Source organism: Pteronotus mesoamericanus, unplaced genomic scaffold, assembly GCF_021234165.1.
Source record: "Pteronotus mesoamericanus isolate MK-2021 breed Mesoamerican mustached bat unplaced genomic scaffold, CSHL_Meso_final contig_2, whole genome shotgun sequence".
Classification (NCBI taxonomy): domain Eukaryota; kingdom Metazoa; phylum Chordata; class Mammalia; order Chiroptera; family Mormoopidae; genus Pteronotus; species Pteronotus mesoamericanus.
The window spans coordinates 29,403,489-29,425,546 of NW_026555084.1; the positions used below are offsets into that span (position 1 = coordinate 29,403,489).

Consider the following 22,058-nt stretch of genomic DNA (forward strand, 5'->3'; position numbering starts at 1 on the left):
TACAGTTGCTGTCTTATCTACAGCTGCTTCCACAGCATCTACTGTAGTGGCATATAATAGGTACATTTTTTAATTACTTTGCCAGGTTTGACTATGCTGTAGTGGCATATAATAGGTACATTTTTTAATTACTTTGCCTATGTTCTTGTAAACTAATGTATTTTTCAATTTTCTGGAGATTGTTCTTTTCTCAGATTTCTTTGCCATTATATGGACACTTTTTTTCAATCTGATAAAAAAATAAGCACTGCAAAATGTTCCTGAAGTATTATTTATTTGTTCAAATACCTATATTCAGAGTACTAGGCACTTGGAGATTTAGTAGTCTCTGTCTTGGAGCCTGTAATTAGGCACCTTTAGGAAAGGTGGACATTGAACAAAGAAATACACAGATTAATAATTCTACACTGTGATTTAAGTATTGGGTTGGCCAAAAAGTCCATTTGGTTTTTTCCATAAAATGGCTCTAGTAGTGCTTAGTTGCCTTTAACTTCATTTGAAACAATTTTGTTAGATTGTATTGTGACAGCTGTCCTATCAGTGTGCATTTAAAAAAAAACCTTATGAAATACGGTTTTTGTGCAGCCACTTTAATATTGAAGATGGAAAAAAATAAGCAACATTTTTGGTGTATAATGCTTTATTATTTCGAGAAAGGTAAAAATGCAACTGAAACGCAAAACAAGATTTGTGCAGTGTTACGGAAAAGGTATTGTGACTAATTGCGTCAAAAGTGGTTTGTGAAGTTGCTGGAGATTTCTTGCTGGACGATACTTCATGGTCAGGTGGATCAGTTGAAGTTGATAGCGATCCAATTGAGACACTAATTGAGAACAATCAACGTTATATCACACGGGAGATAGCCAACAGATTCAAAATATCCAGATCAATAAGGTTATTGGTGAAAATGAAAGGTGTATCTTATTTTATGGAAAAAAAAACTAAATGAACTTTTTGGCAGACCCAACAGATGGTCAAACAGTTGAAATCTAAGGGTAGTTGCAAAACTGATATGCATATCTTTGTATTTATACTACTGAACTGATAGGTGGGCATTGATTGATTGATTAATACTTTTTCAAATCCTTTATTTTTTTAATCTTCACTCGAGGATATGTTTTATTGATTTTAGAGAGAGAGAGGAAGTGGAGGCAGAGAGAGAGAGAAACATTGATTCATAGCCTCCCATAGGTGCCCCTACTGGGGATTGAACCCCAGACCTAGGTATGTGTCCCGACTAGGGATTGAACCCGCAGTTTTTTGGTGGATGGGATGATACTCCAACCAGCAGAGCCATTCTGGCTAGGGCTCTTTGGGTTACTTTTTAGCAAATATTTATTGAGGTTTTTCTTTGTGCTTGATAATGTTCCACTGCATTGCAGCATGTGACCTGTACTCTTTATCTTAATACCATTCATTCATTAAGTCTGTTTCTTAAGCATTCTTCCTTTTCACCTTATCTTAAGCAGCCTGTGAGTGTTGGCTCATGCTGGTTTTTGAACCCACTCTGTCTATACTTTTTCGGATGGGGCTTCATTAGTCTCATTAGTTTTTTCTGCTGATATTTTCTTTTTCCTGTTAGGTTTTTTTCTTTGCTTGCAAGCATTCTTAGAGCCTCTTTACCCAACACCAGCAAAATACGCTCTTTCTTTCTCCTTCACATACGTGTTCTTCCGTCATTTTCTATTTGTCTCTTTCTCTCTTTGTTACTGTCAGTCTTCCTTTTTAATGTCTGTTGGTGTCACCCAGACTGTCTCAGTATTTCTCATGCTCTCCTCAATGTAGCTTCCCAGTCTATCTCTTGTTGTCTTCCTCCATTTCTCTTAGTCTTCTCTCTGTCTGTGCCTCAATAGTAATCTGTCTACTGGTTCTAATTTTATACCAGCTACTCATTCCTCAGTCCTCTGAGATTTTCCTATAAGCTTACTTCTTTAAACATTTCTCTAGACTCCTTCATCAGTGACTAGAAATCACTCTGAGCTCACTCGTTTTGTGTGTCCCCATTCTATATGCCATCTTCCTAGATGAATATCCTCTTTCAGGTTCATCTAATCAGAACTTTATGAATTCTCTCAGATTTCCTTTAGGCATATTTCTTTTTTCCTCCATCAGAATTCTCATAATCTTTTGCTAATAGTCTTTCATAGACTTCTATATTATAACTATTGTTGTGTATTTGTTTTTACTTTTATTGATTGAATTTTTTTTTTAAAGAAGGGAGAGAGAAAGAGAGAAACATTTGATTTGTTGTTCTACTAATTTTTGCATTCGTTGGTTGATTCTTGTACGTGCCCTGACTGGGTATCGAGCCTACAACCGTGGTGTATCGGGGCAATGCTCTACGGAGCAACCTTGCCAGGGCTTGAGTATGTGATTTTAGACTGGCGGGGGGCAGGGGAAACAAAGTAAAATGTTTCCCTGTTACCCACCTTTGTGTCCTAAGCTGCACACTGTCTCTCATGTGTTAAGTTTTCAGGACATACTTTGATCAGTTTTAATTACAGTTAGGAAGTGTATTATCAAAATCCTATAAATATTTTGTGAAGATTTCCTATGTTTCTTTTGAACACTACAGAATACATTTGAAATACATGTTCTTTCCCCAAAATTGCAAGTTCTTTGATCTTTAAGTGATTTTTTAATCTTTTTTATAAATTTTATTTTTAAATCATGTTTATTCTATTACAGTTGTCTCAGTTTTTCCCCTTTTTCCCTCCTCCACTCATCCCACCCCATCCCCCTCTCCCACAGTCAATTTGCACTCTGTTGTCCATGTCCATGGGTCATTTCTTACATGTTCTTTTAGTTCCTTCTCCTTTCCTCCATTGTCCTCCTTCCCCATTCTCTCTGGTCAGTTTCATTCTGTCCATGTTTCCATGCCTGTGGTTTATTTTGTTCGTTAGTTTATTTTGTTGAATGGATTCCCCTTACAGGTAAGACCATATGGTATTTGTTGTTCATCGACTGGCTTCTTTCACTTAGCATAATATTCTCCAGTTTCATCCATGTTGTCGCAAAAGGTAGAAGTTCTTTTCTTTCTTTCTTTCTAAATGCAGATCGATTTTATTCATTTATGTTTTTAAATGTCAAAATCTATTATAAAATATTAAAAAATTTAAATTCATTACAAAGTCTCAGCAATCATGACACCTGCACAGAAATAATGAAGTAGATCAATGAAATAAAATGAGCATTCTAGAAACAAACATATATCTGTTTAACAATGTCATATATGATTAAATTGATATTTCAAATCAATGGGGAAAGTAAAGCTTATTCAACATATAAGGTGCATGGATCACTATTACTTGAAATAAAACAAATATAGAGCCCTATCTCACACATTATACAACAAATATTCAGGTGAGTTAAAAATCAGTATGTAAAATGTAAGAGGTTTTAGGAGAAAATACAAAATAATATTTTTTTACCCTTCAAATAACATATTCAAACCCAGAAGCTATAAAGTAAAATATTGACAATATGACTATATTAAACATTTAAGACTATAATATTCATGTAAAAAAACTTAAAGGACAAGTAGCAGAATAGAAAAGTATTTGCAACACATCTATAAAAAGGTTAATAGTTGGGGTTTTTTTGGTTTTTTTTTTAAGGGACAAAGTTCTACATTTAATCAAAAAATGGTTAAAGAATACCAAAAAGTCACTTAAAGCTTTTTTAAAAAAAAATAGAAATAGGCAAGAAATATACAAAAACAGGTTTAGATTCACAAATAATAAAGAATTAAAATAACATCATTGTCAAAATCAGATTAATAAGTATTAAAAATATTGGTAATATCAAGTGTAAGTGATTGTGAAAGGAACTGGGTATTCATAGATTCTTTTTCTTCATCTTCTTAAAACAGTCCCTTTAGCGTGTTTTGCAATTCTGGTTTGGTGGTGGTGCATTCTTTTAGTCTTCTTTTGTCTGAGAAGTGCTTTATTTCACCTTCCATTTTAATCGAGAGCCTTGCTGGGTAGAGCAGTCTTAGTTGCAGGCCTTGGCTTTTCATTACTTGGAATATTTCATGCCGTTCCCTTCTGACTAGCAGTGTTTCTGTTGACAAGTCAGATGCTAGGCGTATCTCTCTTGCTTTCTTTAGGAATCTCTGTTTGTTTTTGGTATTTGCCATTTTAATGATGATGTGTCTTTGAGTGGGCCTCACTGGTTTCCTCTTGAACGGGACCCTCTGTGCATCCTGGACTTGTGCGACTTTTTCTCTCCTCCAATTAGGGAAGTTTTCCATCATGACTTTTTCAAACAGGTTCTCTATCCCTTCCTCATACTCTTATCCTTCTGGTATCCCTATTATATGGATATTACTACGTTTGAGGTTGTCCTGCATTTCCCTCAACTCCTCTTCATTCTTTTTGAGTGTTTTTTCACATTTTCTTGCTCTTTCTCGGAGCTTTTTGCTACCTTGTCCTCCAGCTCGCTGATTCGGTCCTCAGCTTCATCTAGCCTGCTTTTGATTCTTTCTACTGTGTTCTTCAATTCAGAAATTGTATTCTTCATTCCCTCTTGTTTCCTATTGATAGGAAACAAGTTTCTAGTCCTTTTTCATGCTGATATAATTTTCAGTAAGTTCCTCATAGTTTCCCTGTAGTTTTTGGTAATCCTCTCTGAGCTACTGAGCTCATTGAGCTTCCTTAGAACTGTTGTTTTGAACTCAGTGTCTGATAGTTTGCTTGCCTCTATTTCATTTATTTCTCTTTGTGGGGATTCCTCCTTTCCCTTTGAGTGGGACGTATTTCTTTGTCTTCCCATTATTTGTGAGGGTCTTTCTTTTTTGCTTCTGCTGCTTAAGTTGATGTGTCTTGATTTCCTGACTTTGTGGTGTGAACTTCTATGGTAGGAGACTGCTGTTTTTTTCCATCCTGGATCTGCCTCAGAAGATGTCAGATGTTGACCCTGTCTGACCTTAGGCAGTCTGTTTGAGACTTCCAGGAATCTACTGTTTGTGGCTGTCTCCTTCAGCTGTTAATCTAGTCACTCTGCACTCAGGAGGCCAATGTAGAGGCAACCACAGGGAAGGGCAGAGTCCCTGCTGGGGGCAAGGTTATTGGGTCCTCTCATGCTGCTTCCGCTCAGGGGAGTGGTCTGCCTGAGCCAGATGGCTGCTGCCATATCGGGGAAGAGTAAGCACCGGGATCCCGCCAGCTACTCTCTCCCTTCTCTCCCTAAAGCCTGTCTGCAGTCTCTCCTCTTTGTGCCCTTTACCCAGGGATCTACTATCTGTGGCTGCCACTTTGTACTCAGCCAGCCATCAAGTTTTAGCACTGCCGAGCCTAGGCAGAGCCTCCCGGGGGCTGGGCTTTGGGTTCTCTTAGTCTCTTGTGGCTCAGGGGAGTGATCTGTTTGAGCAAGATGGCTGCTGCCCTATGGGGGATGTACCTGCACTGAGATCCCATTGGCAACTCTCTCAGTTCTCTCCCCAAAGCCTCCTCCCCAAGTCTCTCCTCAGGCACCTCCAGCCCACTCTGCCCCCGCTTTTGCTGGAGCCCAGGGTACGTGGCTACAAATAAACATTTATGTGTTGGCTCTTTAAATGGCTCTTAGGGTCTCCATCTGTCTGTCTCTGGCAGAGGGCAACCCTGCCGCTTTTCGCAGCTGGCTGTTTTCCGTGTACTTTTTGGGCTCTGATGCTGCAGGCTAGAGATCCCCGCTTATAGTTTAGATCCTGCTCTTCTCAGGGGGATCCAACTGGCTATTTCAGTATCCTTCTGGTGCTGCTTCCCATGGATGCCCTGCCCTCCTTCTGGAGTCTCTACCTCACTCCTTACCAGTTAGGTTGTGCTAAAGCTGATTCTTCTGTCTGAGATTAAAAGGCTTCTCTCTCACTATTGTTTGGTTCTTCGTTCCAGGTGATTTCTCCACAATTTAGTTGTAATTCCAGGTTGGTCCTGGGAGGAGGTCAGTGTGACTTCCACTTAACTTCTCCATCATCTTGATTCCGTTGATTTTTTTTTTTCATCTTTACCCTACCTGTACCTTTGGAACATCAAATCATGTGGGTTCTGTATAGGAAGAGAATGATTGTGTGATATAAATGAAAATTTTAAACATCTTACACAAAATTTCAGGTCCATAAGTAATGCTGAGATAGTTCAGACATTAGCAATTTGCTGTTGTTAAGCTTTGTCTTTCCGCAGCAACATTCTACTTAGAAATGATAAATATTGAAATCACATCTCATGTCCTTCCTATTTCTTAGTTTAAAACAATCTGCAAGAGAGAGTAAAGATCATAAATGCTAATTTGGCCATATAATTTACCATAAATTTTATTGAGAAAAAGGTTTATCTTTTTTTAAATTTCTTTTTAAAAAAGATTTTATTTATTTTTAGAGAGGGGAAGAGAAGGGAAAAAGAGAGGGAGAGAAATATCAATGTGTGGTTGTCACTCTTCTGCCCAGTACTGGGGACCTGGCCCGCAACCCAGGCATGTACACTAGACTGGGAATCAAACTGGCGACCGTTTGATTCGCAAGTTGGCACTCATTCCACTGAGCCACACCTGGCAGGGCGAGAAAAAGTTCTGTCTTAATGTTGAGAAAATATCATCATGAATTATAAATGGAAAGCTAAGCTTTTATCGACTTCTACAAGGGCTTCTATATACAAGTTAATACACAGAAATTAATAAGTCAAAATATACAAATAAATTCCAATGAAAAGCTATGGACGAAGCCAAGACTTGACTTAAAATAGCCATTTAAAAATGTTTATATATAATCTTAACAAAACCTAAATGTTTAGAACTTTAAAAGTCTTCTGAAGTACATAAAAGCTTACTTGAGCAAATGGAAAGGCAAAATATCTTCTTGAGTAATACTATCATAAAGTCTTCTATTTAAATAGCTTTGTAAAATATTGTTATTTAAATAAAAACTCCAAATTTATTTATTTAATTGGTGGAGGTGGTGTATGGAACTTGATAGCAGATTTTAAAGTTCAGATGGAAAACATTAACTGGTTAGAAAACAGAAAAAGGCGGCCAATGAGGATGAGCTAGCCTTACCAGGTTTGAAAATATACAGTAAAGTCTAAATAATTAAAACACTGTGTCACATAGACAGTTACACTAATGGAACAAAACAGAGGGTCAGAAATAGATCCAAATACATGGAGGATTTTAGTATTCAACAAATGGGTGTTATCTTAAATCAATAAGGTTAAGGGTAGTAAGTGGTATTGAGACAATTAGATAGCCATTGAGAAGATAAATTTGGATTCATATCTAAAGTGTAACGAACATTTAAATGTAAAATAAAAGTAGACCATTACAAATGAAAACATGACTTAAAATCTAGAGGACATAAAGCAAAAGACCAATATATTTGACAACCAAATTAAAAAAAAAAAACCAACAGCAAAAAACCCTTGTAGTAAACAAGATAAAGCAAAAGCAAACAAAAAAGAAAACACCATGAAAAGGAAAGTGAAAAAGACAAATGATACCCCGGGGAAAACACTTTTCCAATATATATAAAGTGTCAATCTTTCTATAGAAAGAATTCCTAGAAATCAGGACAGGAAAATCATATAGTACAAAATTGAGTAAAAGATAAGTGCAAAGAGAGTTCACATAATAAAGGTTCATTACACATGTAATACAATTGTAACTCTCAGTTGTAATAAACTATACTGCGATTTTAATTCTTTCGTTTTAAAGTGGTGAAAACCCAAACATTGAATGACAGCACTTTGCTATTAGAGTGAGTGAGTGAAACAGTACAACCTCCATGGAAGGTAATCTGGCGATATTACAAAGTTATCTGTGTTTATGTCTTGACATAGTAGTTCCACCTGCAGTGTCATTCATTAACAGATGACTGGTTAAATAGGTATAGTTGTTTTTTTTTATACTTTATATTTAATGAGAATGTGTGGGGTGGGAAATAGATAAGTTGAAGAAGGTGGGACCTTGAGTTCTTTGTGTATACTTTTTAATATTGTTTTGACTTTTGAATCATGTAACACATTAGTTATATACAACTTAAGTTTTTGAAAAGTTGACAGAAGAAAAAAGTTGAAAATTCATGTGAAAGACTTATAAACTGAGAAATACTGTATTAAGTTCCGATTATTTATTTGAATTTCAGTGTGAGACCGAATCTGGAACATGGAATATGATATGGTTATGTGTCCAGGTTAAAAATTTTAATCCCCCATGCCTGCCTTCCCCCCGCCCCCTTCTAAATATTTCAGTCCTGAAACCATTAGATAGGGCTGAACACTGATGTCAGTTGGTGGAGGCTTGGTGGAGGCTTGGTGGACCAGAGCAGAATCCCAGAGCCCAGATAGATTGAGGAGGGCATCTGCATAAGATTTTGATTAAGACAGGTTACCAGTGCCTAAGTGGGATGAGGAGAACATCCACTCTGGGTACCATCATACAGGTGAGGGAATAACAGGGGAATTGAGATAGTGGTTTCATAGCAGGGAGTTGATAAAATAAATGTATGTTAAGGACAATGAGAGGCATGTTTTTCTCAATGTTAGAGAAGGGAGTTATAAATAAGGGGAGAAAACTAGAAGAACCCTGTGTATTGGAATTGAAGATATTGGTGTGCACTTTTGTTTTTATATATATGTACACACATATATACACAACACAATAAATGTAGAGGTAAGCGTGTGTGTGTGTGTAGACACACATATACTCTCTAGTTCTGTCCACTGAGAGGGCCTAGGAACAAGGCCCCAATATAATAGGCATACCTAGCATCTAAATCTTGTCTGAAAGTCCATACTCCACTGAAAGGAACCAGGGCCCCTTGGAGAAGTGACTGGGGCTGGGCTGGGGCAGGGAAAAAAAGATACGGCTGGAACTTGTTTTAAAAGTTTAAAGAATGGTGGGAATGGGTCAGAAGGACATAGAAACCAGCTTAGAGGAGCCCTCACTTGACGGGGTAAAGCCAGGAATACTTTAGCATCAAAACAAATAATGATAGATTATAAGTTGTTGATTAGGATAGGAAACTGGAAGTGATGTAAATGAATAAATTGAAAGTTTCATGAGAAACAGCATATTTGTCGCATATGAACAGCAAGTAGTTGTATAATCCCATGACCAAAATATTAATTACACAGGAGAAAAATGTTTCTTTGCAATGAAGATGTTTAGTAGGCATAATCATATCATCATCAATATTAAGACTGTCATCACTGTTGAACAAATTAAAATCTTGTGCTTCATAGTAAGATTCAGTGAGAGAAGAACATTGTTACTCCTGTGTTATTACATTCCAGGATGTATAGCCTGAATCTTAGAAGGAAACATCTAAAAAATTCAGTCTGCAAAATAACTGCATTGTAATCTAGCCTCAAAAGTGTCACGGTCAAGAAAGTTAAAGAGAGACTGAGAAAATTTTTCACACTGAAGGAGGCCAAAAAGATATGACAAATGAATGCAATGCAGGATTGTAAACTAGATCTTTCTGCTTTCTGTAGGACCCTTACTAAACAACTGGCCAAATTTTAATGGAGTCTGAGGATTAGATGGTTAGAATGTATCCATGATTGCTGAATTTTTTGCAGTATTGTAGTTACATAGGGGAGTGTCCTTATTTGTATGACATAAACATCAAAGTATTGAACGTTGTGTCAGGCAGTGAAAAAAATCATTTGAATTGAACTTGCACCTTGTTAGTAATTGTGTGAAAACTTAAAGAATAAAAATTATAATCCATTTATAAAAAGCCTTTTTTTTTTTAAAGAAAGTGATGTTTATAACATTTCTTATGCTTAAGTAGGGTGTTGTTAGATTTTTGTGGATTAAAAATACTGTATCATTTCCTTTAGGAATAAAAGTAAGAAAGAAAGACAAGAAAACCAAACCCTTTATGCCCTATAGTTGTGCTCTTTGAAGGCCTATTGTCTACCTGAGGGTTGCTGACTGTAACTTGTCCACTCACTAGACCATCTTCCACTAGAGTTGTTTGGTTTCCAAAAAAGCCATAACTTCAAAATAGCAAAGAGAAAAGACATTAGCTGTTAAGTTGGTAGGAGAAGGGGGTGTGTGTGTGTGTATACATAAAAAGCATGCAAGCGCGCACTTTTATGTACCCCTCTGTGCAGGCTTTTTATGCTTCAGTCCTGGAACTGGTGTATGTTTGTTTCTTTTCTTCCTCTATCAAGTTACTTCTTGTTTCAGAGATTGGACGTACATAGTTCCTTCAGCTTGACTGTCTTTGTAGCACTCCCCATCTTTCTCTTTCACCTTAACTTGTATGGCTTGCTTTCTTTTTTTGGTTTTTTTTTTGACTTCTTTGATCTCCCTTCATTAAGTTAAGTCTTCTCTTGGATAATTGATTTAAACATCATTGTTCTTTGACCTCTCATTTGTAAAATGGGGATGATAATAGGACCTACTTTGTAGAGTTGTGAGAAATAAAAGAGTAAAATATATGTAAAACAGAATAAATAGTACCTGACCAGAAAGTGCCTATGAGTTAGCTGAGTTGATATCAGTATTATTACTTTTTAAAAACAAATTTGAAATATATATCTCATTTTATATATTTCTCTTAATTATTTGTTAAATGTCTCTCTTCCCAATTAAAGTGTTAGTTCCATGAGGAAAAGGACTGTGTCTGTTTCATTCACCCAGTTCCCTAATGCTCGGTACACATGGTACCCAAATGCTTTTGTTAACAAATAAATTGGTAGTTTGCAGTAGTGGCTCTTTCAGGCCAATTGGATTTTGATTCTGTGTGTAGTAAATACTTAGTAGGTCTTGTAAACTTGGTGAAGTGACTTGACTTCTCTGGACTTCAGGTTTCTCATCAGTAAAATTGTGTTGTAATACCTACCACACTGAGTATTGTAGAAAATATACTTAAAGGCCTAGCATTTTGTTGGCAGTCAATAAGTTGTAAAGTTATTCAGATGTTGCCAACAATATCATTACATAAAATACCAATATTTTTAGTGAGTGTTTAAATGAAATATTATTAAAGAAATATATCTAGTGAAGTTCCTGATCCTGGGAGTAAGCATTCAGTTATGTTAGCCCTTGCTTTAACTTTTTTCTAACAATGTTTATAACTACAAATCAGTAAGCATATGCTAGTTCTAGACACTCTGTAGGGCTCGTCATTCTGTCCGTCCGTCATTCCTTCCTTCCTCCTTCCTTCCCTCTCTTCCCTTTTTCCCCATTCTTTCTCAGTATATAATGAGAGACACACACAAACACATTCATACCCCTTAAAGTGTTAAAAATAACCTACCCATTAAACAGATAAGACTTTAAAGAGGTTAAGTAACTTGCCCAAGAAGCCAGGGTTTAAATTCAGTCTATTTCATTTTAAAGCCCGTGGTTACTTTACCACACTCTCTCTCACGTTTTTGATTAGAGATGATCTGGAATTACTAGATGCCCTCTTTTACATTGCCTTTGGTATTCTATAAATTGTAATGTCAGTCAGATTACTACTTCTGAAAATCTGAGGTTTGTTTCATGGAAGAGCAATAAAGCACTGGAATGCTTTCAGGAGGATTATCACAGACCTTAGTGGACTGCACCTTTGATAGTTGTGAGCAGTGAAAGCTCAAGAATCTGTTAGGGAGGGAGAATAGAGCAAGAGGAATAAAGAAAAAGAAATATGTTCTTTTATACTAGAGCACAACCTTCTGGTCCTAAGGTTAGCTCTTATTAAAAAGATAATTGTTTAATACATTTTCATTTCAAAAGATTAAATTGATTATGTTATGTACATACAAGGTCTGTCCAGGAGGTATCCAGCCACGTAATGTGAATAATAGAGACATTTATTGAAGAAGATACAAAATACAAGAAACAGTGTGCAAAGGACAGTGATGCCTCCTCAGTCCCTTTCCAAGTTGGCACCTTGGAACCTCACTTACTTTTCCCAGTCACCATCAGCTGTCCTGTTGTATTTTCCTGAATCTCATGGATGGTCTAAAATCTCTTTCCTTTCAAGGTGATTTTAGTTTTGAGAAAAGCCAGAAGTTGCAGGCTGCCAAATTAGGATTGTAGGGGAGCTGAGTCACCTCGGTGATTTGAGGTTTCACCAAAAAACTCTACACTGGACATGATGCATGAGCAGGCGTGTTGTGGTGATGAGGCTGCCAATCACCAGTTGCTCATAGCTGTGGCCTTCTGAATAATCCCAATAGTTTCTGTGGAGGAATGCTCAAGCTTAATGCAAAACTTGATGCAGATTCGTTGCTCTACTTGCCCAGTCATTTTGAATGCAACAGCCACACCGTACACATGCTCACTTAATGGCATCTATCGCCCCCACTGATTAGTACAGTGAAGTTGTCATTGTTCATGCATGTGTATTCCAGTCCACTCCCTTGGCTGCCAGTTTACGTTGATGTTGCAAAGACTGCTCTCGTTATATTAACAATGGTTTAACTTTTTCCGGGCAGACCTTGTATAGTAAAACTCTCATTTGCGTTTCTTCTTCCATTCCTGCATCTCTCCACAGAAGTTGTTTTCCATAAAATGTTTCCATAAAATGTTCACTTGTAGTGGGGGAATTATGTTTAGATGAATTAATACACATTTTTAAATTTCTTGGTTTTAATTTCTAATATGGGAAAACATTGGTAGTTACAGCTCACATAAACAAAAGGTCTTTATGGTCTTCAATAACTTTTAATGGCATAAATAAGTTCAGAGACCAGATAATTTGAAAAGTGCTGCAGTGTATTTGTTAAGTCACTAGTAATGAACATCCATAGTAATATATAGAAAAATCCTCATGACTTAATAATGTTGGTGAGAAAAGTACCATATAGTCTGCACAAGTACTATAGTTATGAGATAAACAGAAAACAGTATTAGAGAGAATATGGTAAAATGCAAATAGTCATTTTATTAAGGTTGTAGTATTTTGAATTATTTCATTCTTGATTTTTCAGAGGTTTTTATGCTATAATTAAATTTGTGTATGGTTAAATATCAGTTAAAATATAAATGGGGATAATATCTCTATTTCAGAAACTCTGTAGTGATGCTCAAGTTAAAGTCTTTGGGAAATGCTGCCAACTGAAACCTGGAGGAGACAGTTCTTCCTCTTTAGATAGTTCCATTACTTCATCTTCTGATGTAAAAGAACAGTGTCCTAAGTACCAGGTAAGAACACTGATGTCATTTATTTATTCATTTATTGATAAATGTTTTTCAGTACCTACAGTATGTTGTGCACTATTCTAAGGACTGGGGATATAACATGGGCTAGTTTTTACTCTCCTGGAGCTTACATTGTAGCTGGGGAGGCAGATAATTAAGCAAGTTTGTGCACTTTAATAAATCGTAGGATAGGGGAGGAATAGAGAACTATGAGCATAAGCAACAGGGGTATTTTCTCCACCTTTTATTTCCCACTTCAGCTTTTTTTGGCTCCTGGAGTAGTCCCTTATTCTACATAAATACTTTTTAATTATTGAAATATGAAGATAAATATTTGTAATTAGGTAATTGTGTTTCGATAGAAATTGGCCCTCATAGCACATCAGTGGGACATCAGTATCTGAAAGAACTCTGAAGTGACTGAAATCCACATATTAGGAGGTACTACATATTCCTCCTGCCCTCCTCTGTTCCTTCTTCACCTTTAGCATGATACATTAACAAGTTCCTAATAGGCCAGTTTGGATGTTTTCTAATTTGACCAACTGTGCAGACTTGCCTTTCTGTCAAATATTATGCAGTTAAAAATGAGTATTAGCAAATAGATTCAGATTTTAGGTACTGTGAACAGTGAGGGGTTGTAATATCCTTTTGCATCAGAATCCCTAGATTTTCTTTTTTAAGGTACAGATTCCCAGGTCATGCACCCATATATTCTGAAAGGTTCAGTATGGTCCCGGAAATCTGCTTTTTTAGCAAGAAGCATTTAATTATTATAGCATATAGTTTATTACACTTGATAAAGTGTGATTTCAGGTAAATAAACCTTACTTATCTTTGATATACACAGATTATTATAGATTAGCTTTTGGTAGTGAGTACTTGCAAAGAATTGACCTTTCAAATAAGAGCCTTTAAAAAATAAAGCATTAAAGATAATAGCACTTTCTTCATTATGACCTTTATTATGTAATAGATTATATCACATTAAAATACATGACATGCCCAGTGGCATTCATGATAATTATTTGGTATATATTAGATCAGGCAAAGTGAACCTTTAATAGCAAACTGTATTGTCTCATAAAAGTTGTAAACAGAAATGTATTTTTACTTTTCATTTGAAAAATATTTTTATCCTCTCCCGTGGACATTTTTTTCATTGCTTCTAGAGAGAGTATGTGTGGGTGGGGCGGGGAGGCGGTGGAGAGACAGAGACAGAGACATGTGAGAGAGAAATACCGATTGGTTGCCTTCCCATACATGCCCCAACCAGGGATTGGACTGGCATACTGAACAGGAATCAAACCTGTGACTCTTTGGTCTGTGGGATGACGCTCCAACCAGCTGAGGGAAACAACAGGCCAGGGAAACATTAATCCATTTTTATTGTCTTTTTCTTTCTGAGAATTTTTCTATTTATATTAAAAATTTTTAAATGCCTTGATATTTAAATTCTTCATATAAGAAATAATTTTAATCAAAATAAGAGTGGAGTTAGACACATGATAGCAAAAAAGCTTGGAAAAAGAAGGCTCTCATTTCTTTTTTTTTTTTTTTTTTTTTTTTAAGATTTCATTCGTTTTTAGAGAGGGAGAAGAGAGGGAGAAAAACATCCTTGTGTGAGAGGAACATCAGTTGGTTGCCTCTCGCACACCCCCGGCCGGGGACCTGGCCTGTAACCCAGGCATGTGCTCTGACCAGGAATCAGAACGGCCACCATTAGGTTCGCAGGCCATTGCTCATCACACTGAACCACACCAGCCAGGGCAAGGCTTTCATTTCTGTCATTAGTGAGAAGCAATTTAGGTTGACACTAAGAGTGGCATTGATTTTTTTTTTTTTTTAAATCAAACTACTTGATAATTAAAAAAAAAAAAAAATGATTCTGCTCTGTTTCTAAAATGTTCTAAGGCCCAAACCTCTGTGCTTTTAAATAGAGATTTTATCTTAACCTAGGCATATCAGAAGTAATTTTTTCTTCAAAAAATTAGCTTTGTGCTCTGATCAGTTGGCTCAGTTGGTTGGGTGTCGTCCCACAAACCAAAAAGGTGGCCAACTTTCTTCCTGGCCAGGGTACATGCCCAGGTTGCGGGCCAGGTCCCCAGTGTGGGGCTCATTGATGTTTCTCTCCCTCTCCCTCTCTCTCCCCACCGAATTCCCCTCTCTTTAAAAATAGTTAAATAAAATCTTTTTAAAAACTAGCTTTGTGCTTTTATTAAAGCAAGATTAAAACTGCAGCACTGAGAAAGAAAGGAATAATATATAAATGAGTATATATAAGAAACTAAAAATAGTACGTATGATATGGATTATTGTTTGAGGGTGTCTAATCAGTAAGTAAGCAAAAGAGTTACATTATAAAGGAAAAATAGTGTGCAGGTACACTGTATTTTGCCATGTATAATATGCACTTTTTTGCCCAAATTTTTGAGGGAAAAATAAGGATGCACATTATACATGGGTAGTACTAATTCTGTATCTATATAAATGTTTTTAATTCTTTTATTTATCCTTATGCATTAAAAATATAGCTCTAGAAAGTAATAATGATATCTGTATGCAAAATAATACCCTTTATAATACAAAAAACAAGTATCTAAATATTAATAATTAAAAAAATAAAACAAATGTTTTTTTCCTGAAAGTTTGGGTCAAAAACATGGTTGCATATATTACACATGGGGAGTGTATTACACTTGGCAAAATACGGTGGTAGTCCATGGTCTCCACTTATAGAATGGGGGTCTTTATCACTTTATTGTTACCATCAGTAGAGTCCTTTAACTATTTTTTAAAAATTTCAAATTCTTGATTTCCCACATTGGAGTGGTTTTAATGAAGTTTGTGAATAATCATCATTTACTATCTTAGTTATTAATGCCATATTCCTCACCAACTGTGTAAGTATAATTGTATCAGTTAAGCATTGTTTTGGGATACCCTCTAAAGCAGTGGTGTAAGCAAATTAAGAATTATTTTTCTCACATGACAAGAAGTGTGGAGGTAGACATCTAGGTATGGTATATTGGTTTCAAGATAACCAGGGCTCCCTTATTTTTCTGCCTAGACAGAATTAATGTGTACTTGTGGCCTTGTGGTCTTAATCTGGTGTCATAGTCTCCAGTGACTTTGATTCATACTTCATTGACTAGGCCTGTGTTGTATGAATATAAGCAGATAGTACTGAAAGTTGCTATTCCTGCCATTAATTTAACCCTTTGAATATAGAAACCAATCCTATTTATAAAGGTGGCTCTGCAGCATAGTTTTTTTCAGTTGGACACATTGCTGCCCTGAAGGAAATAGGACTTCAAAATATAAGGAATAAGATTTTTGGTAGACTATTAGTGATATTTACCACAGTACCTAAACAGTAACCAAATGGATGAGTTCAATTTTAACCTTTTTCTGACTCCTGTAAAGACGGTTAAAGATAATAGAAAGGAATAACTTTTGGTCAGTTCTTTGTTTCTGTTTTTCTTTCCTTTTTTTTAGCATTTTATTGAATTTATTGGGGTGACATTTGTTAATATGCAGGTTTCACATATACAGTTCTGCAGTGTATCATGTGTATATTGAATTGTATATTTACCACCCTAAGTCAAGTCTCTTTCCATCACCATTTATCTGCCCTTTTACCTTTTTTTGTCTCCCTGTACCACTCCTTGATCAGTTCTTTGTACAAGATGTTCTAATGTTTCTAATAAGCCTTTTTTAAAAAAAAATACAAAATAGATACAAATTACTCCTATTTTACACAGTAGGAGTGGTAGAAATTATTCTACAAATTCTGTGAATTCTGTTTCTTGTTATCTGTCCTAGAGAAACATTGCATATGCATAAGAGGTGGTTAACTAATGCTTATTTGAACATTATTTTTAATAGGAAAAGCCTGGAAATGACCTAAGTACCCATCTGTAAAGGGAGCTGGCTTGATAAACTGGTATTTTCATAGAGTAAAATACTGTGCAGCTCTTAAAAGAAATCCATGATAACAATATGGTTAGATCTGTAAGACATTGTGAAATGAAGAAACTCCAGCTGCAGAACAGTGTAGAATCACTTTTAAAAACCGTTATGTACAGTAACGACAGCAAAGGAGTTTTTAATAAAAATCAGTATTTGAAATAGTAATAAGGTTTTAAATTCTACAATCTTATTAATGTTACGGTTATTGCTTAGGGTTCTCGGTGCTCTTCTGATGCCAATATGCTTGGAGAGATGATGTTTGGTTCAGTAGCAATGAGCTACAAAGGGTCCACCCTAAAAATTCATCAAATCCGGTAAGGGATTTTCTGATTTTTTCCTAATAAATCCATTTAGAATAGTGAATATTTTTGAAGATAAAGATAATTTCATGTAGTCTTTACTCAGATTAAGCATGTCAGATTACTCAGTTTATGATGCTGTGTGGGTTTAAGGCTGCTTTATGGCTGTTGTGACTCCGCTGTGAAATCTCTGTGAATTATACATTTTTATTCATAATAAATCGGAAAAGTTCTTGTGTTTTAGTTTTGATCTTTCTGTGTCTCTCTCTCTCTTTTTTTTTTTTCCATAGTTCCCCTCCACAACTTATGCTTAGCAAAGTTTTTACTGCACGGACTGGCAGCAGCATCTGTGGGAGTCTGAATACGTAAGTGGTTATGGAAGCAGGAAGAAATGAATTATTTTAAGATGTGCAAAATATGAAAACTAACAGACCACTCAGGATTGCAACTTAAATTCAGATTTTTTTTTCCAACCCCTTAAGTTTGAAAGTTTATGGAAATAAGATTCCTCCCCCAAAGCTCTATTGAGCCATAATGGACATACAACATTGTGTAAATTTAAGGTAGACTGCTCAAATGGAAAATAATAAAATAAATAACACAGGAATAAATTGTGTTTTGTGTACTCAAAACTGTAAACCTACTTTTGCTCCACCCTGTACAATTCAATACTACTTAACCATAAAAAATTGAGAAATATTGTCATTTGTGGCAACATGGATGGATCTCGAGAGTATCATACTAAGTGAAATAAATCATATGGAAAAGGGCAAAAACCATATGATTTCATCCACATGTGGGATATAAAACAGAAAGCAACAAACAAAAACTCATAGGCACAGAGAGTAGTATGGTGGTTGCCAGAGACAAAGGGGGAGTACGGGGAGGATGCAGAAGGTAAAGGGGGTCAAAGATACAGTGACAGAAGGAGACTTGAATTTGGGTGGTGAATACACAATATATAGATGATGTATTACAGAATTGTACACCTGAAAATTATATAATATTATTAACCAATGTTACGTCAACAAATTCAATTAGAAAATAATGCTGCAATGAATATGGGAGTTGCAGGTATCTATTTGGTATCCTGTTTTCATTTATTTTTGCTATATATCCAGAGTGGGATTACTGTATCATGCTAGTTATAAATTTAATTTTTTAGGAACCTTCATACCATTTCCATAGTGGTGATATCAATTTACATTCCTACCAGCAGTGCATAAGAGTTCCCTTTTCTCCACATCCTTGCCAGTAGCTGGAATCTCTTGTTTAAATGATGCCAGTCTAACAGACATGAATTGATACCTTATTGTAGCTTGATTTGCATTTCCCTGATGATTAGTGATTTTGAGCACTTTTGCATGTACTTTTTGGCCATTTCTATGTCTTTGGAAAATTGTCTATTCAGTTGCCCTGAATATTCAGAGGAACTATTTTTTAATTGAATATTTTTCTGTTGATGTCTTTGAGTTCTTTATATATTTTGAGTGTTAACCCCTTGTCAGATACATGGTTTGCAGATATTTTTTCTCTTCCATAGGTTGCCTTTTCATTTGGCTGACTCCTCCTTTTGCTATATAGAAGCTTTTCAGTTTGATGTTTTCCCACTTTATGTTTGTTTTTGTTGCTTGTGCTTTTGGTGTCATATCCAAAAAGTTGCTGCTGAGACCTGTGCCAAGCAACTGTGATCTCTTCTAGGTGTTTCACAGTTTCGTGATATTATTTTAAAGCCTTTTATCTATTTCTAGTTCATTTTTTTGAGTGGAATAAGATAGGGTTTCAGTTTCATTCCTTAGTATATGGTTGTCCAAACTCTTCTTTCCTCACTGAGTATTCTTGGCTCCCTAATCAAATATTAGTTGACCACACAGGGTGAGGCAAAGGTAGATTTACAGTTGCTCCTTTGGAAAATAATGCAATAATTTATAAATGTAGTTCAAGAATAAACTACATACTCAACTGCAAACCTACTTTTGCCCCTCCCTGTATATGTGGGTTTTTTTTAAGGCTCTTGATTCTGTTCCATTGTTCTATGGGTCTATTTTTTATGCCAGTACCATACTGTTTTAATTACTGTAGCTTTATAGTCTATTTTGAAATGAGGAAGTGCTCTGCCTGCAGGTTTGTTTGTATTTTCCTCAGTTTCTTTCATCAAAAGCTTGTAGTTTTCAGTGTAGAGATGTTTCACATCCTTGGTTAAATTTCTAGGACTTTGGTTGTTTTTGATGCAGAATGTTTTCTTTATCTCTTTTTCATATGTTTTGTTGTTAGTGTATTAGAAACGCAGTTGTTTTCTGTATGCTGATTCTGTATCTTGCAGCTTTACTGATTGTGTTCATTAGTTCCAGTAGTTTTTTGGTTAAGTCTGTGATTTTCTGTATGTAAGATCATATTATCTTCAAACAGTTTTATTTTTTTTCCTCTTTGGTTGCCCTTTTTTTTCCCCCTTGCCTGATTGTTCTGGCTAGTACTTCCAGTACTATAGTGAATAGGACTGGTGAGAGTAGGCATCTTTGCCTTGTTCATAATCTTGGGGTTGAAAAGGTTTCAGCCGTTCACCATTGAGTATGATGTTGGCTTTGAGTTTGTCACATAGGACTTTATCATGTTGAAATTTTCTCCTATACTCTCTTTGTTGAGGGTTGTTTTTGTTTTTTGTTTTTTTTTAATGAAAAGATGTATTTTGTCAAATGTTTTTTCTGCCCCAATTGGGACAATCATATGATTTTTATCTTTCATTCTATTAATGTGGTGTATCCTATTTATTGCTTTGCATTTCTTGAACCTTTCTTGAATCCCTGGGACAAATTTCACTTGATCATATTGAATGATCCTTTAATGTACTGTTGAATTCAGTTTGCTAATATATTGTTTAGAATTTTCACATCTGTATTCATCAGGGAAATTGGTTTTTCCTTGTAGTGTCCTTATCTGGCTTTGATGTCAGGGTATTCTGGCCTCCTGAGTTTGGGAGTGTTTCCTCCTCTTCAGTTTTAGGAAGAGTTTGAGGATTGACATTAATTCTTCTTGAAATGTTTGGTAGAACTTACCAATGAAACCATCTGCATCTGGGCTTTTCTGTGTTGGGAGGTTTTTGATTACCATTTTATCTCCTTCTTCATTATTGGTCTGTTGGGATTCTCTATTTCTTCATTTTTGAGTCTTAGTGATTGTATATTTCTAGGACTTTATTTGTTTCTTCTTGGTTACCCAGTTTGTTGGTATCTGATTGTTCATAGTAGTCTCTCATGATCCTTTTTATTTCTGTGGGATCAGTTGTAATGTCTTCTCTGTCATTTCTGATTACCTTTATTTGCTATCTCTTATCTTTTTTTCTGAGTTAGTCTAGCTAAAAATTTGTCAACTTTGTGTGTATCTTCAGAAATCCAGCTCTTAGTTTTATTTGATCTTTTCTATTATTTTTCTGGTCTCTTATTTTATTTCTTCTCTGATTTTTGTTAATAGGAGGTCCTCAAATAACATCGTTTTGTTCAGTGTTTTATTATAACACTGATGAGATGCTGTAGGAACCTTACTCTTGTTTATATCAATCAGCCTGTAGTAAAATTTGTTTCATTCAACATCATGTTGCTTAAAGTTGCAGAACTTATCAGTGTTAAGTGAGTACTTAACTGTATTTCCTTTCTATATTGAAAACTTTGGACTTAGTTTGTTCTTTTTCTAGTTCCTTGAGTTACACAGTGAGGTTGCTTATTTGAGATCTTTCTTGCTTTTTAATGTAAACATTTTTTGCTGTCAACTTTCCTCTGAGAGCTGCTTTTTGATCATCCCATATGTTTTGCCATGCTATGCTTCCATATTCATTTGTTTCAGGATACTTGATAGTCTTTTTGACACGTCGGTTGTTTAGGAGAGTGTTTTTTAATCTCCACATATTTGTGAATTTTCCAGCCTTTCTACTGTTAATGATTTCTAGTTTTCATATCATTGTGGTAGAAAAGATATTTGGTATGATTTCAGTCTTCTTAAATTTACTGAGACTTGTTTTGTGAACCGTCATGTGAACGGTCATGTGATCTATCCTGGAGAATGTTTCGTGTCTGCTTGCAAAGAATATTTCCTGCTGCTGTTGGATGGAATATTCTGTATATATCTTTTAGTAACATCTGGTTTAAAGCATGGTTTAAGTCCTACATTTCTTTGTTGGTTTTCTGTCTGGATGATTTGTCTGTCATTGAAAGTAAGATATTAAAGTCCTCTACTATTGCATTGTTGCAATTTCTTCCTTTGGATGTGGTAGTATTTGTTTAATTTGTTTAGTACTCTGATGTTGGGTGTATATATATATTTATGATTACTGTATCTTCATGATGGAGTGACCTCTTCTTGAAAGACTGTCTTTGTCTCTTGTTACCATTTTTGGCATAAGGTCTATTTTGTCTGATATAAATATAGCTACTCTCTCTCTCCTTGGGTTTCCACTTGCATGGAATATGTTTTTCCATCATTTTGAGCCTATGTATGTCCTTAAAGCTAAAGTGAATTTCTTGTAGGCAGCAAGAAATTTCTTGTAGGTTGAGTTTTTGTTTTTTTTTAATCCATCCAGCCATTGTGTGTATTAAGGCCAGATTGCTGCCTCATTTAAGTTTAGTTGAAGAAAAGGAGATGTGGTTTCTCTTTCTCTAATTTGCTTGAGGCTGTACCTGGAAG

General features: G+C 35.6%; 1 protein-coding gene across 2 annotated transcripts in view; it reads left to right on the plus strand.

Moving 5' to 3' along the window:
* The window catches only part of FNIP1 (folliculin interacting protein 1), a 113,770-nt gene that overhangs the window by 39,686 nt on the left and 52,026 nt on the right, over positions 1-22,058 (plus strand). For both annotated transcript variants that reach the window (XM_054568503.1, XM_054568504.1), the window contains exons 3-5: positions 12,982-13,116; positions 17,299-17,399; positions 17,675-17,749. In XM_054568503.1, the coding sequence (XP_054424478.1) occupies positions 12,982-13,116; positions 17,299-17,399; positions 17,675-17,749 (311 nt within the window). The remainder of the gene's footprint in view (positions 1-12,981; positions 13,117-17,298; positions 17,400-17,674; positions 17,750-22,058) is intronic.